The 16,023-nt window shown below is 40.5% G+C and overlaps 1 protein-coding gene across 1 annotated transcript in view; it reads left to right on the forward strand.

Annotated features, from left to right (window-relative positions):
* The first annotated feature begins 10,079 nt into the window (after positions 1-10,079).
* The window catches only part of LOC308476273 (uncharacterized protein), a 51,716-nt gene continuing 45,772 nt past the window's right edge, over positions 10,080-16,023 (forward strand). Inside the window, exons 1-4 of the mRNA XM_081003808.1 lie at positions 10,080-10,110; positions 11,956-12,052; positions 14,401-14,495; positions 15,452-15,501. Coding sequence (XP_080859934.1) covers positions 10,081-10,110; positions 11,956-12,052; positions 14,401-14,495; positions 15,452-15,501 — 272 coding nt within the window. The 5' untranslated portion in view covers position 10,080. The remainder of the gene's footprint in view (positions 10,111-11,955; positions 12,053-14,400; positions 14,496-15,451; positions 15,502-16,023) is intronic.

A 16,023-nucleotide genomic window follows, 5' to 3' on the forward strand; every position in this document is an offset into this window, starting at 1 on the left:
ACCCTCTAGTTTCTGCATGATTGATCCCAACAAATTTGCCGAGCTCTACGGTATGTGGCCTTGAAGACGAAGCTCTGGCTATGGCTCAAGCTTTGTTTTAAACCAGTGGGTATTGCCCCCCTGATATTGAGGGATGATTTCCAATCATCGTGGGAAAGGGAGGTCATTAATGAGGTTCAATCCTGCGGATTGTCTCACCTTTACTTTGAGTCTATGACGTACAATCAAGCTAGAGATGTGATCTCCCGGAGACTGAGTGACATTGCCAGACAAGAGGACATAGCCCAGGTAAAACCAGGGATGTTCCTAGGGGACCAGATTTATCGGAGCATACCAGCCCCCTACCTTGCAGAAATCCATTATGTGGAATACCGTAGACTTCTTACAGCGGCTAGATTAAATGTCCTTGACTCTGCGATATTGTGGGGAAGGTACAGGGGGGTACCATACACCCAGAGAACCTGTCATTGTGCCATGGGTGTGGTTGAGTCCACTGAACATATTCTCTTGACTTGCCCTTCTTATGCAGAGCTTAGACAAAATTTTATAGACCCACTCCTATGTCAATTCAGCTTCCTACCCGGAGAAAACCAGGTCTTATACTTGCTGAATAACGCCACTAGAGCTATACCTTCCTTGGTGGCCAAATTTCTCTTTTTAGCTTTTAAGCGTCGCAAGACTATAATTGACTGTATTGATATGGGGCTATCTGTTTAGCCCATTTTAGTGTTGGCTAAGTTTTAAAATCTCCCTGGATGTTTTTAACTGTGTATTGATAAAATGTACTTTTTTCTGACTGACGGTCGAATAAAAAGGATGATGATGGTTGAGAAATATGGGAGTTGTAGTCTGACAACATCTGGCAGGTGCCAGATTACCTGCCTTTCTCTTCAGAGAGTTGATGTTGTGAGGTCAATGGGTAAAGATTCCATTAGGCAAACCACTAACTTTCCACTTCAACTCTCCTCCCACTCCAGCTTATGATGGTTGTGTGTCAAATAACATGCCCTTATCTTACAAGTATTTGTATAAGTTGCTGAAAGCAGTAATATTTGTGAAGTGCTTTGAAAACTTAACAATTGCCATAGGAATCCTAGCTATAATTATTGTTATTGCTGGGCTTCAGACTTTACAGTATCAAGGTCCTACATTTCTCAGGTCTAGAGGCTAAGCCATTTCTATGCTAATGCACACTAAGGTTGCATTTTTATATACACATATGAGAGAGAAGGATACATAGAGTTTCACCATGATACCTGCCCTAGTCATGACCAGGGAAGTAGGAGGGAGAATCTGCATACTTTACATTTCAAGGTGAACGTAAGTCATACTTTCTGAAATATGTGAATCAAAATGTTTTGAAATTCACATTTTTCTTAATTTTGTAGTGCAGGCTTCCAGGCAATGTATACACTAGGGTCAAGTATGAAAATAACACACAAAAATGAATGATATTGGGGGAAACTGCTTTTCAAATATGTGTATAGCAAACACAATTGCCTGAGATTTATCCAGCATTATGTTGCCTTCCCTTTGTCAGGTATCTTGAGGTAAAGTTAACTATCCAATTTAACAGAGCTGCTAGGGGTGAGCATATGCTGCTTTGATCACTGAATTTCCTCCATATGCTAAAGAAATAAACTCCAGGTGGATAAAGCACCTGAAGCCATTAAAGATGCAATGGCCATGTTTGTGTAAATGGATAATATAAATCAGATTTCACCTTCCTCCTCAAGGGCGTCAGTGGTTTTTAAAAGTTTGCGCTGCTTCACCCTTATATTTTAATCCTCTGGTGTGTGTCTTGTACTACTTTGCTGCTCCAGGACCACATTCTCCTCAAAGTCATCCTACATCACAAGTGGAGGTGAAGTGAGGGCTTTAGCCCACTTGCTCTCTGGATCCACTTCCTGTCCTCTCTTGCTCCTCAGTTATAAAGAATGAAACAACATCATTTTAAAGCAGGCTTTCTCAACCTCGGCCCTCCAGATGTTTTTGGCCTACAACTCCCATGATCCCTAGCTAGCAGGACCAGTGGTCAGGGATGATGGGAATTGTAGTCTCAAAACATCTGGAGGGCCGAGCCTGTTTTAAAGTATGTGTATGCTGGAAGCAGGGACATGGGTCATTTCCCTTGCATTGCAAACCATATAGTTTTGTTTCCCTGTTATAGCCACCTTGGTGCTGCTGATCACCTTTAAAGGTCTGGCTATTGTTCATCTTTTATAAGCCTGTTGTTATTGTCCAAGGAGTTTTATTGGCAGGGATACTGGAGTGGCTTGTCGGTTCCTGCTCCAGGTGCTACTAACATGAATTTGATCAAAGTGTGGGAGGCAGTGGATGACAGGAGTGCCTGGCTTGCTCTGGTCCATGGGGTCACGAACAGTCAGACACGACTAAATGACTAAACAACAACAACATTGTTCATCTTGGTTTTGCTGATTTGGTAGCCCTTGTCCCTTCCTTTGCAGAGGCAACAGAGAAGAATGTAATAAGGGATAAATGCTCATTTTTTGGTTTATATGGAGCAAGCTCAACTCACTTTCTTTTGAAGGTCTTAAAGGAAAGACTAGGGGAGTACAAATTTACTTGCATACATAATTTTGGTGTATATTTCAGTTTTGTGTCAATCCAGGGATTTAGGACAGTTGGTTGCATTTTCTGTATTTTGTATCATAAAATGTCACCCTGCACTGAGCTGGTGTAATGTAGTGGTTAGGGTATAGATTTGGGTGTGGAGAAACTGAGAAAAACAATTTGCAATGTTGAAAAAAATTGTAGGTAGGTGGGTGGGACCACCAACATAATTTCCATATTTAGACTATATACATGAGGACAGCACATCCTATCATACATTACTACTGAATTCATTCTTGGAGTGTGGATCGTTATGTAGCCAAAATGATGCCATGTTTGCACAAGATGGAGGTATCAGTCGACCTGGGGGAACCCTAGGGTTCAAAAAAATCTTTGTGCCCAAAGTACAAAAATTCTATAGGAAAAAGATCTGAAGGTGTCATGCATATCTCAGCCATCAACAGATGTTTAGAGGGGGTGGCCAAAGGCCCATCACAAATCCATCTATAGCTGCAGTCCTAATTATATTCCCCAGAAGTTAGTCCCATTGAATTTAGTTGGTTTATTCCTAGATAAATGGGGTTAGGATTATAGCCTTGCTATCTTAGTTTTAAGATTACAGCATCTAGCAACCAATAACTTCTACACATAGAAAGTCAACAAACAACACAACAGACAAAAGACAATGCAATGAGGCCATTTTTGGGGGGAAGCAGCAATCATACATTAACAATTATGAAAATAATATAGATTGCTAAGAAATTTTTAATCTATTTACATATAATGTGTGCAACCTTTTATGTAGAGAACTAAAGTAAAAAGCATTCGTAGCAAGAATCCATGGTTTGATTGTGGACAGAAATACACAGAAATGAGTGGAGAGAAAGAAATGCACTTGATAGATGACTTTCAACCGATCCAACAAACATCTCTATAAAGCAGTGCATGTGGTGCTGTCAGTGAAAGCATTTGTTACTAGAGCAACTTCCCTGCTTGAAGAGCTCACCATACAGCTGTGGTTTTAACGTTCTTTTAAACCACAGTGGCAGAACGACTATTTGAATGACCTGACCAATGAGGCCTGAAAAGTTTATCGTCTCTCTGTGTCATACGATTAGAGCTTAATAACACCGTGCAGATTTCTTTTTTCTTTTTGCTGTGTTCAAAAGGCTCTACAGAGAACCTTGAACTTCTCTAGGGCAGAGATTTTTTTATCACTGTGTTCAAGCAAACTTGCTAAATGGCCATAAGTAGAGTACTTGAAACTGGTACTTTTCTGAATATGTTGATCTTTCAAAAAAATACTATACTAGTAAAAGGGTTATTAAATAATGTAGGTGAACATGCTAGTGAAGTGTTTTGCTTCTATTAACAATACAACCTATTTCTCTAAAGAAGAAACATTTTTCTTAGTTACTATACTATTAACCTCTTGCAGAACTTTATTTATAATAGAGTTGCTTTTTAAAAGTTCTGCTTATTTGCAAAGGGTGGCAAAGATTCACACCATTTCTTACCCCAGTAATTGATGCAGTATTGAGGAACAGTTGAAACCTGGCCTAATGGGACTTAAGACCAAATGGCTGCAGATTCAACAAATTTATTTGAAATCAGTTTATTAAGGGACAAACCACCCATACTCTAACAGCCTTTGAGAATGTTGTGCTGGAAGCAGAGGGTGATTCCTGGAATATGGTGTGTAAAATATACTCCGCTTCAGTGGGAAAATCTATGGGTCTTAAAGTTGCATGGGAAAAATATATAGGGAGAAAATGCAAGTCAACCAGTGGAAATATATCTGGCAATCAAAGACAATTGAGTCTGGGTCTGCATATATTACAGAAAACTGATACATGTTGGTGGGGGTGGGGTGTGGATTCCATCCAGCTATTGTTGAACAGCTGCACTTTGTCAATCTGAATTAAAAAATTTGGTGGGAAGACCCAGCATACCCCATGACTGACTGTGACTGATGATGCAGCTTCTGCCCCCGGAAGAGGATCCTCACTGGCCCCCTCTGGCTTTCCCATGGCCATGTTGGGCTGCAATCACTGCTGCTGTGGACAGTAGTACAGTGGTACCTTGGGCTACATATCCTTCAGGTTACATACGCTTCAGGTTACAGACTCCGCTAACCCAGAAATAGTACCTCGGGTTAAGAACTTTGCTTCAGGATGAGAACAGAAATCGTGCTCCGGCGGCGCAGCAGCAGGAGGAGGCCCCATTAGCTAAAGTGGTGCTTCAGGTTAAGAACAGTTTCAGGTTAAGAATGGACCTCCGGAACAAATTAAGTTCTTAACACGAGGTACCACTGTAAGCGGTCTTTTCATCCTTGTAGTTCTACCCAGCATTGAGAAATCCCTATTTTCCCAACTTCTTGCTTCCTATTTAATTTTCCTAAGACATGAAGAATATTTTTTTGAATTTTGACACCCAAATACCATAAATATTTTAAACAAAAAGTAATACCCATTTGTGTTCTTATCAAGTTCTGAGCACTGCAACTTAAATTAATGTAGAGGGATTCCAGTTTATTTATTTATTTTTTAAAAATCAACCTACCCCCTCTCCATAGTGATTAATTTCCACAATCATTTCTGGATCTTGTAGTATGAGAGCTATATCATCCACAAAGAGACTCGGCAGATGTTCTTTGCCACCTAGAGTATAAGCTTTTCTTTTTTTTAATTAGCTCTTAAGTGCAAAAGGCTCTAAGGACAATACAAACAGTGGGGAAGACAGAGGACATGCTGTGCTTTTTAACTTGTTCATAAATGGTCTAGAGTTGCAAGTGAGGAATGAGGAAGCCAAGTATGTTGATGATACCAAATGGTTCTGAGATGTTAAAACAAAATGGGATTAAGAAGAGCTCAGAAACAATAACTCCAAACTGGGTGATCAAAATTTATTTTAAAAATTGCTAGAAAACCATTTTTGATTAATGTTCTTAAATAATTCCCATTTAATAGACTCAGTTGTCTTCTTAAGTGTAGCCATTTCTGCTATGCAAGCAAGCGTTCAATTTCAAAATGAAAAGTAAGCATAATTCCTGATTCTTCAATTCAGTGTTCTCCATACATCCCAGAAATCATGTTTTGGATCAAGAAAACCAAGGCTTGCCTAAGTGCCCCTTGTCTTGTCAATCTGTCCTGAGTCTACTGGATCATATATTTGGTTTAAGTCATCCCCATCACAAGGTCCACTTCCTTGAATTTCTCTTAATTTTTTTAAAAGGGAGGAGAGAAAATCGAGTTGCTGGTTTTATTTGGTCAATATATCAAAGCAAAGGCAATTTTACATCCTCCCTAGTCACCCTTGATAAATACAGATCTACCTGCCTGGGTCCCTACAGGCTTCTTTGCAATTAAAGGGGAAAGATTTTGCCAAAACGATTGCTGTTTCTCAGGATTTTTAATTAGCTGGAGTGGTATAATGGGAAACAAAGGATCAGTGCTTTAGCAATCTCTGCAAGTTATGTTTCTCGCAGAAATGTAATGTTGGGGAATCTTTTAAAAAGAAATTTAAAACTCTGTCTCTTCTTAATTGAATCCTCTAATCCCGTAGCATTCATTGTTAAGTATTCGGTCATTATTGTGATCATACACACAGTACCTACTCATTTAATTTGTCAAAAACAGACTGCATTGCTTGCCCAAAGAAAAACACATAGTGTATACTGATACTTCATTACACATTTCATCAGTTCTTGGTGAAAGAGGACATCATAAACCTAGATGTTTTTGACATTGGGTCTCCCTTACCAAGTGTCTGCTTTCTTCATGCACTTAGTATAGTCTTTCATCTGCTCTCCTTGATTTACTCGAGCAGGATATAATCTTCCAACTCTTCCTCCTCTCGTGGAACCTGATCAAGTAGACTAGTTTTTACCTGGTTTTAAGTGGAACTTTCTTAAATGAATGTATCTTGGGATCCAAGCCAACGTAGGCAAACTGTTATAAAGCAGTACATAAATAAGTGTTGCTTCTGTCTAATTGGATTAGGCTTAGGTTTAAAATTAGCTCTTCATTCCAGTTTTCCTTTTGCTATCTGTTAGAAATGAATGCATAACCTGTTTATATATGTGTGTGTTCTTGGTCCTCAGTGGATGCTTGAATTTGAACCAATGGGGTGTGGCCAAAAATTAAATATATTATTTCCCAGTATCATGGCTCAAACAAATATTGCATCTTTCCACATCCTGTGACTAGGATTGCCTCAAAACATTTTTGAGGGATGCACATAATTCCACATTGCTTCCATGTTGAGTCTCTCATTGTGCCAGTTCACAGTAGATTTGCCCGACTATGCAGGGATGCCAACTTAAATAAAATATTGTGGGGGCCCAGGTAAGTCCTGCCCCACCACATAACTGATCACATGATGAATGGGAATGCCCATCAACTTTGTGAGGGCCCAGTCCCCTCAAATATTTTATTGTGGGGGGCCAAAGCCCCCATGGCCCTTAGGAGTTGGCACCTATGTGACTATGTCAGGAATGTGATCAGGTCTAGAAGCTTCCATGCTACTGTTCTGACGCAGAATTTACTTCTCTGCCAGGGAGTGATGGAAAACTCCATTTACTTTATGTATGTTAAGTTGTTAAATTCACATGAGCATACCCAATAAAAAAAGGTAGCAACACTAGGGAAGCACTAATTATTTCACCAGTATTCACTGGGCCTGTAGTCCTTTTGCACGCCTCATGTGCAAATGGCGAGAGATACAGAGAGATTTGTATGATGTTAATTAAAAATAAATGAGGTTTCGGTTTTGTGGAAGGTTAGTCAACCTTCATGTTGGTAAAGTGCCTTAAGGATGGTAAGCCCAACATGATAAATCAGTTTTTCTCTCAGAAATCAATGAATACTGAAAGCAGAAGATTGGAAGTGGGGCAAAAGAGTTCAAGCTGATCACCACATTCCTTTTATGCTGCCTTGAATCCAAGTAGAAAATGATGTTCATATTTTTTTATGCTAATGTATTTGCGTCAGACATCTGAGTAATAAACTAGAAGAACTGAACATTCTCACTGGTGAAAAACACTTTAGTATAGTACATGTCATTGGCACCAGGCAAGTTGATTACCATAATACAAAGAGACTCACAAAACATTCTGGTGGCATCTTAAAGAGTAACAGATTTGTTATGGCACACGCCTTCATGAACTAGAGCTCATTTCATAGGATGCATGAAACGTTAGCCTCAGATAGCTTCAAGTATCCTTCATGCTTTTGATGAAGCGCATTGTAATCCACAAAAGCTCATGCCACCACAATAGATCTAACTTGTAAGGTGCCATTAGACTTTTTTTACAGCAAACACAGTAAAAATAGTGATCACTACTGGCAGCGGTGGAGCAAGCCGATCGGGCGCCTGGGAGAGCATGCGTGCCCTGTGCCCAGGGGCGGGGCCAGCTGCCCATGGGGGCAGGGCGAGCAGGGTCAGGATGCTCCGCGGGGCCTCCAAGCAGTCTGCCTGCCTCCTCCCACTCAGCTGCCCTACAGCTGAGGGGGAGGCGGGGGGGCGGACTGTTTGGGGCAGTGCGGAGCCTGCAGGTGCCCAAGCCACCACATCACTCCCAGGAAAGACGCATGGCTTGGACGTGCTGCAGGCTCTGCGTTGAGTGCTGCCTGGCATTTTGTCACCCCCCTCAGTGGTGACAGCCAGGGTGCACCACCCCTACTGCACCCTCCCTCCGCCCCTGACTACTGGACTTCTGTTTGGAAGGGGAGAGCAGACAAAATATAGTGCTGCTTCATGGACCATTTAACAGACATTAATAAAAAGTTTACTGCATCTCTCAGGTGATATTATATGTTCATTCTTTCACCATGCTCAGTTTATAAACACGGACTAGAAAAGTGCATCCAATGGAACAGGACCTTAGACATGTTCGAAGCACAGCTTTATAGTTTGCTGCTGCTGGTTCAGTGTTTGCAGCTGACAAAACATCAGGGTGAGTGAAACAGCAGAGCTATAAGAGGGGACGCACCACCCATTAATTATAGCAACATCTCAGGCTAATACGGGCACAGTGAGGTTACTGTGGGCAAATAGTTGGATGCAGTGGGGTTCTTGTGACAATGATAGCATAAATGGTGAGTTTTATTCAGACATATTATATATGAAAAGATGAAGGATACATGTAGGGAATGAATAAATTTATCTTGGACAAAAGTGATGCTGAAAGGCAATTTTATAGCTATAAATGGGAAGAGGGGTATTTGTGAAGCATAAACATGTTTATTCATTTTGTTTCAAAATGTGGTTGCCATAGTTTCAGTCAAGGCATCTATGGATCCGTAACTCTGTGATACAGTTATCACAACTACGGTAGTGAGTTTTTGTTTTGTTTTTTTTTAAAAAAAATTGAGATGTTGTTCAACATTTTCTTTGAGCTCTTACTGGAGAGCCAAACACATTTTTCCTTGGCCATTTCATGGAAAAGTTCACGTCTCTATGTCCTATTGATGAAGAAAGAGGATCTATGTATTTTTTATTTCACCTCCTTGTCAAAGGGAATACAAGATTTCCCCTCTCAAAATAGTAATAAAAAAAAATCTTTGAACACAGTGAAGTGAAAAACAAGCCAATAAAAGTGAATGATTTTAGGGTATATAAAGCAAGCGTCACTGAACACACACATTGTTACCTCTGCTAAAGTGGTTGCTGGCAATATTGGAAATATAGATTTCTCCCTTTTTTAAAAGAAGAAAGAATTAAATGTTTGGGCAGAGAACACATTAAAAGCCCCTTGCTATTGCTCATTTCCTGGTGGAACAAGATGAACCTAAAACTTTCATCTCTGACCCCCCCCCCCAGACATCCATATTGTATGTATAAAGTAATTAAATCAAATTTGATGCCAGTCAAATACTGGCAGATGAAATAGAATGGAAATGCTTGCATTTTGGCTTTTTCATTTTTCATAGTAGCAAGATAGGGCTTGGGGGAGATAGTGTGTCACAATGGGACATGTGCAGAGGGAATGTTTTATTTGCAAGAGTCAGATAAAAAAGGCACAAGAAAAAGCAAGACACCTTGAAAACAGGCTCTTTGGCTGCAAACATTCTCTTTTCCTAGGCATTTGATAAGATTAGCAGCAGCATATTAACGCCCATTGCTCCTAATACGCACATTTTGCAAGCACCATGCATTGTTTTGTAATCATATAATGTGTTATGGTATGCTACTGTCATGAACATATACATTTTTGCATTCATATATATTCCGCTAATATATAACTTATGTACACATTATCTGGTTGTGTCGTAAAACAGTTGTGTGCTGCTTTGCTATATTTTGAGAAAGGCAGTATAGAAATCTTTTTACAAATAGGTAAGTCCACTGTAGTGCAAACCAACCAATCCTTGATGCAGGAAGGCATATCCTTCTAGCTGTTGCTCCCATGGGTTACTTTGGGCAGATGCATAGCTCCAGGATCTATTTCTCAATTCCACAGGCTGGCCTTGGAACATGTGAAGTAATAGCAGTGTGTCCCACTCCATGCATATGCAAAATGCTCTTCTCTCACTGGTAAGTGTAACCTGCTTTTCACTGTTATGTGGACACTGTGGACCCATGTTAAAATGTATTATTTCCAGGAAGGCATCAGTCTCAGCATCCCTCATTTTAGAAATCAAATATTGCTTCCATCGCTGTTGCATTATATTTATTTGTCTAGCAACAATATTTATCCCCTGCCTTTTGATGAGCTGCCAAGGCAACTCACAATACAATTTTAAACCAATTACATACAACAATCAGGAACACTAAAACAGCAGAAAAGGCAGAATAAAAGAGCAATGCAGAACCCAATGGGAAAGTTTAAACGCCATTGAAGTATGAGCACACAAAAAAGTTTGAAACAAAATAGTGATGGAGCCAAGCAAATGGGCCTGGGAACGCTTTGAAATCTTTCTTGACATGGTTGTTAGAACAAAGGATGAACTTTCAGATACTCAAAAACCTAACCTTTGTCTAGAGGTTCAAGGAGTGGTCGTGTTTAATTTTTTAAAAATACACAACAAATAATTTCAGCATGAAATATGCTAGTGTAAGGCAAACTATAAGACATGAGGTATTTTATTGTGCTGTTTCCTTGCTTATATTCAGTGCTGGGCACTACTACTAGGGTTACAATGGGATAACCTTTCTATAGGAACTAGTCTAGAAGAGTTTAGAAAGCATTTGGTAGAAATTGACATATTTTCCCCTTTAAGCTCTGGACTGTAGTTTGAGTAAGCAGCAGTGCTGGATTTATGTATAGGCTAAGTAGGCTGAAGCCTAAGTAGGCTGAAGCCACAAGTGGAGTAGCCTAGGGCCTCTCTTCATCTAAATCTGACCCTGCCCAGGAATACTTATATGCTTTACTTTGACACTTGGGGGCTGTTTGGGCTGTTGAATCAAGCTCAATCCAAATCAAAATACAGTGGGCACTCGGGTTGCGAACGTGATCCATGTGGGAGGCACATTCACAACCTGCAGCATTTTCAACCTGCGGCCTGCGCATCTGCGCACGCATGGGTTGGGATTCGGCACTTCTGTGTATGCACAAAGTGCAATTTAGCGCTTCTGCGCATGCGCAAGCGTCGGAACCCGGAAGTAACCGTTCCGGTACTTCCGGGTTTGGCGCAGTGCGCAACCCGAAATCGCACAACCCAAAGAGTCTATAACCCGAGGTATGACTGTAAAACCCAATACTGCTTAAAATAAAAGTATATTTTAAAAGCATTTTATCTTTGGGCAGAGATTAAACATTTTGGCCAGAGATTTATCATTTCCCCATCCCCTTTATCTTCTATGCTTTTTATTGGCATGCTTTCCAATAGCAAAGGGACAAATAAAGAGAGAAAACCAGCTGCCTTCTGCCCTGGCATTTACTAAAGAGAAGAAAGCAGTTTCTGTGGCTGGCAATCACAAGTTTTACTGCTTCTGGCAACATTTAGTGTGCACTGAAGAGTCTGGGCACTAGCCTGAACAATATGAAATTCATATTTGTGTGCTACATAAATTTAGTCTCATCTCATCCCAAGGCCTCAACTGTTCAACTGCGATAACACTTTTTCAACCCCAAAAAGTGACTCATATCTTTCATGTTTTCTGTAAAGTCGAGTGTTGAGTCCACTCAAAAGTCCGCACATGATGAAAGAATATCTGAGAACATGTCGGCATCACACAGCATCACCCTCTCCCCTGAAGTGCAATTGGGAAGGTAGTACTTCATTGTATGAGAGAGCCATTTTAAAAAAAAATTAAAAATCATGTTCAGAAAAGTTGAGGGAAGAAGACTGGAGAGTGTGAAGGTTGTCAAGTCTGTGCACATTCTAGCACATCCTCTGCACCTTCTGCATCAATCATTATTTTACTATTGTCTCTCAGGTTGGGCAAATGTTAACCAAAATGATCAGCCAAGTGGGAAATTGGATTCTGAGTGTTAATAGGAGAGAGGAAGCTGTGTATCTGTTTCCTGACATACGTAAGTCCTTTAATATACCTAAGGAGTCTAAGAATGCATTGAAGTGTTTCGTTTTTGTGTCCTGGCTGAATACATTTGAGCAACAAAAGTGGAAATTATTTCCTTCCTTTGTGAGCTAATGCATTACAGGAAGTGTTTGCCCTGAGAGGTCAGGAACTGATCACAAACTTACACAGAGACGACAGACAAAGGATGGAGGCAGGAAGAGAAATATTCTCTCTATTTTTTCATTGATGCAACACTTTGTGTAGAGCAGGGATGGTGAACCTACGGTTCTCCAGATGTTGTTGGATTCCAGCTGCCATCAGTCCCAGCCAGCATGGCCCATGGTCAGGGGTGATGGGCTCAGGAATCTAACAACATTTATAAGGCTTCTTGTCTCTGAAGCAGGGCTAAGATATAAAATGCCACCGGTAAGCACCATATAGATGCAATCCAGCAGCACAAACAAGTAACCATTTGCCACCCAAAGCCAAAGGCCTGCTTCATACATCTCCATTCAAACTTTACAAGCATGGGATCAAGTGGCAACTTATATGAATGAGCTATACAGTGGTACCGCGGGTTAAGTACTTAATTCGTTCCGGAGGTCCGTTCTTGACCTGAAACTGTTCTTAACCTGAAGCACCACTTTAGCAAATGGGGCCTCCCGCTGCCACCACAACGCCAGAGCACGATTTCTGTTCTCATCCTGAAGCAAACTTCTTAACCCGAGGTAATATTTCTGGGTTAGCGGAGTCTGTAACCTGAAGCGTATGTAACCTGAAGTGTCTGTAACCCGAGGTACCACTGTAATATATCAAAAGCTACAGGTAGAATTTTTGCAGTGCTTTTCATTGGCATCAGTTCATTCACCAGCTGCAGGCCCTGAAATGTTGAGTAATGTGGAGATATGTGCACATGTGAACCAGATCTTAGAGTAGAATTTTTAACTGTTAGCCTCAGACTTTGGAAATATGACTTCTTATAAATATATCTATCTGACAAGTGGAGTCTGGTGTACAATTTCACTGTTTCAGAAAGAGTAGAAAGCAGGGACATAGCATGGGAATGTTTCCGGGGTGATGGCCCCGGGCACATTTTTCTGGGGAGTGCTGGCAGGGCAGTGTGAGGATGTTACCACATCACTGCACCGCCCTCAGGCTCCCAAAACTAGCCACACGATGCTTTAGATACTGGCCATCCTTTTTGATGCTTCATTTCTACTTGTAACTTTGAGCAAACTTTTAGAAGTGGTTAGTTAAATGCTAAAAACAGGCAGACTGACAATGGTTACTCAGAAGTAAGCCCCACTGAGTTTAATCAGAATTACTCCCAGGGGTAGGATCGAAAGACCCCCACCCAAAAGGTCACATTAGCAGATGTAATCCAAATTGATGTTTTCTTCCAAGTCTCATTGTGTTGAAGAGTTTAGTGTCTTTGGCACCAGACAAAACCCTTTTTGTTCTCTCAAGCTTTTAGAATCTGCGACTTTTAAATGTTTTAAAGTCCTCTGTTTTTGCAGCCTTTATATTTGTTTTTATTCCTTAGCATTTTAAAGCTATCTCTCCTGCTTGTTGTGGTTTTAGCTTCCTTATTAATTGTTCAATTTCTGCTTGGATTTTTGTGTTTTTGTGTTTTAATATTTTTCTCCTTTGGTACAGAGTGCATTTCCTGCTGGGTATCTGAACAAGTTGAGTGAATAAAGTAATGAATAAAACACACATTTGCACCTATGATTGCATTTCCCTGCACATTTACTTGGGAGTAGGTTTTAGTTAATTCAGTGGGATTTACTTTGAGGAAAGATGTACAGGATCAGGCTGCGTAACACAGCAAGCAAAACAGTCTGTTTAGCTGGAGCTTTGTATTAAATCAACAAAAGCAATTGGAATAATTTTCCTTCTACTAGCTAATCTTATCATTAAACGCTGCCTTTTCATAGGTTGTTTAAGCCAGGCAAACAATTCCTTAGTTTATGTGTTGGATAAAAACCATTTTATCAACCTAGTTCATTATTAAACAGGATTTGGGGAACATGTCCTGAATTGCAGGATCACCTCACAGTTGGACCATCTAAACTCCACCCTTCTGTGTGTGTGTGAAGTATAAACTAATGTTTAATAATTTAAACCTATACAAATTAGCACTAATGAATACAGTGCAAAAAATGTATTTTCATTGGATCGTGGTGTGTGGTCAGCAAGTGGCTCATTGTGGTTTCAACATATGTCCTAATAAAGTGCCCGTACACATATGAAGACTGAACACATTAGGTAGCTGTGCTTGCAGGTTAGATTTATGTTTGTGTAATTCTTCCCATGTGGCATATCTAATCCTTTGCTTTTTTTTTACCCTGTTGCTAAAAGTTGACTTGTCCCTCTACAAACTTAAGGGCTCCTTCCATTCATGGAGGGAACCAGGATCGAGTGGAAGTTTCCCACTGGAGGAGGAAGCTATCAAGGTACTTCCAGGCGCATGTTTATTGTGGGATCAATGCTTCTTAAGCACTCAAGTTTCTTGAAGTATTCAGCCGACATTAATGACATCCAAATGCCAGCCCACATTCCCCCCACCTAAAGATATAGAAGCCTTCTTTTTTCCTGGCCTCCCAATATCTGCCTGTTCAGGCTGCAGTCTCAGGTACTCTTACTTGACACATAAATCTCAAACTGTAATCAGGTGTTCTATTTCATCATACAATCATCACCTGAGAGAAGACAGTGTGGCCGAGACACTAGCTCCCTCAGGGAGTAGAAGGGATATGTTCTGCAGTAGGAAGCCTTTTCTACTGATGTAGGCTCTCCATCCACTGTAGAGGCCTGATTTCCAGGGTTGTAGGTTGCCCACGCATGGTGCCTACACAGGTACAAAAGCTTCTTCACTGCAGAAGTTATCTTTCGAAATCATGGAGGACAAGCAGGTGCAGATCTAATACACTTGTATTCACCCTGCCATCATGGGTTGATTTGACTCTGGAGTAGAATGCCTAAATAAGGCTATATTAGCTTGGTAAGACTTACTTATGAATAATCAGATATGGCTGAACATTGTGTGTGTGTGTGTGTGTGTGTGTTGTAGATGGTGTGTTCCCTTTCCTGATCAGCTTGTAATTACATCACCTTTGGCAAGTGATTGGCAGAGAGAGGGGAGAGGGAAAGAGTTCTGAACTTTAGTCTGCTGACCTTGTGATAACATTGTACTGACATCAGACACAGAATTGTGTTGACTGCAAAACTATGATGCAGGAGTGTGATAAAGGTACCACTCACAGATTGATCTGGCAGGAATACTGAAGGGTAAGAACAAGAGTTATCTAAAAGATTTGTATTGCTTTAATCCACAGTCTATTAAGGGGTTCATTAAAATGTTTCATAGATAAACGTTCCTTCCTAATCTTTTGGCTTGTACTCTTTCCAAATGGGGCATTCACTGCTTTGTAGTCTAGTCCTAGACCTGCTTACCTGGAGGTGAGTCTCATTAATTTCAACGGGATTTGCCTCTCCCATGAACATACATTGGACCACAGTCTTGGTCTGATGCTTATCAGTGCATGCAACGAAGGACCAAACACAATGCCTTAAGGACTTTTGAAAATAATTAAGAATGGGAAAAGAATGTACCTTAGCATCTCTTTTAAAAAGTGTAAATAATGTCTCGCTGAATATAGATAAGAGCTCATCATACTAACTCACCAAAACAGTTTGCATTAAAAAAAAAATCATGGGAAAAGAGAAGAGAATGATTGTTTATCAAGATATCTTCCTGCCACTACCTTTTCCCAAAGTCCTAGGGCCGGTGATAAAATATACCCTTGTTTACAGAGAAGCAGTAAGAGAAGTTAAAGTGAAGAAACTCCCTTTTGGATAGAAGAGGAGGAGGAGGAGGAGGAGGAGGTAGCAATGATTGGAGGCTCTAGCGGAATATCTTTTGGTGCTATGGATTCTGGGACTAATAGATATGGTCGCCTGTGGGAAAAAAGGCAATTTTAA

This window comes from Podarcis pityusensis (assembly GCF_964106645.2).
Source record: "Podarcis pityusensis genome assembly, chromosome: 4".
NCBI classification, from domain to species: Eukaryota; Metazoa; Chordata; class Lepidosauria; order Squamata; family Lacertidae; genus Podarcis; species Podarcis pityusensis.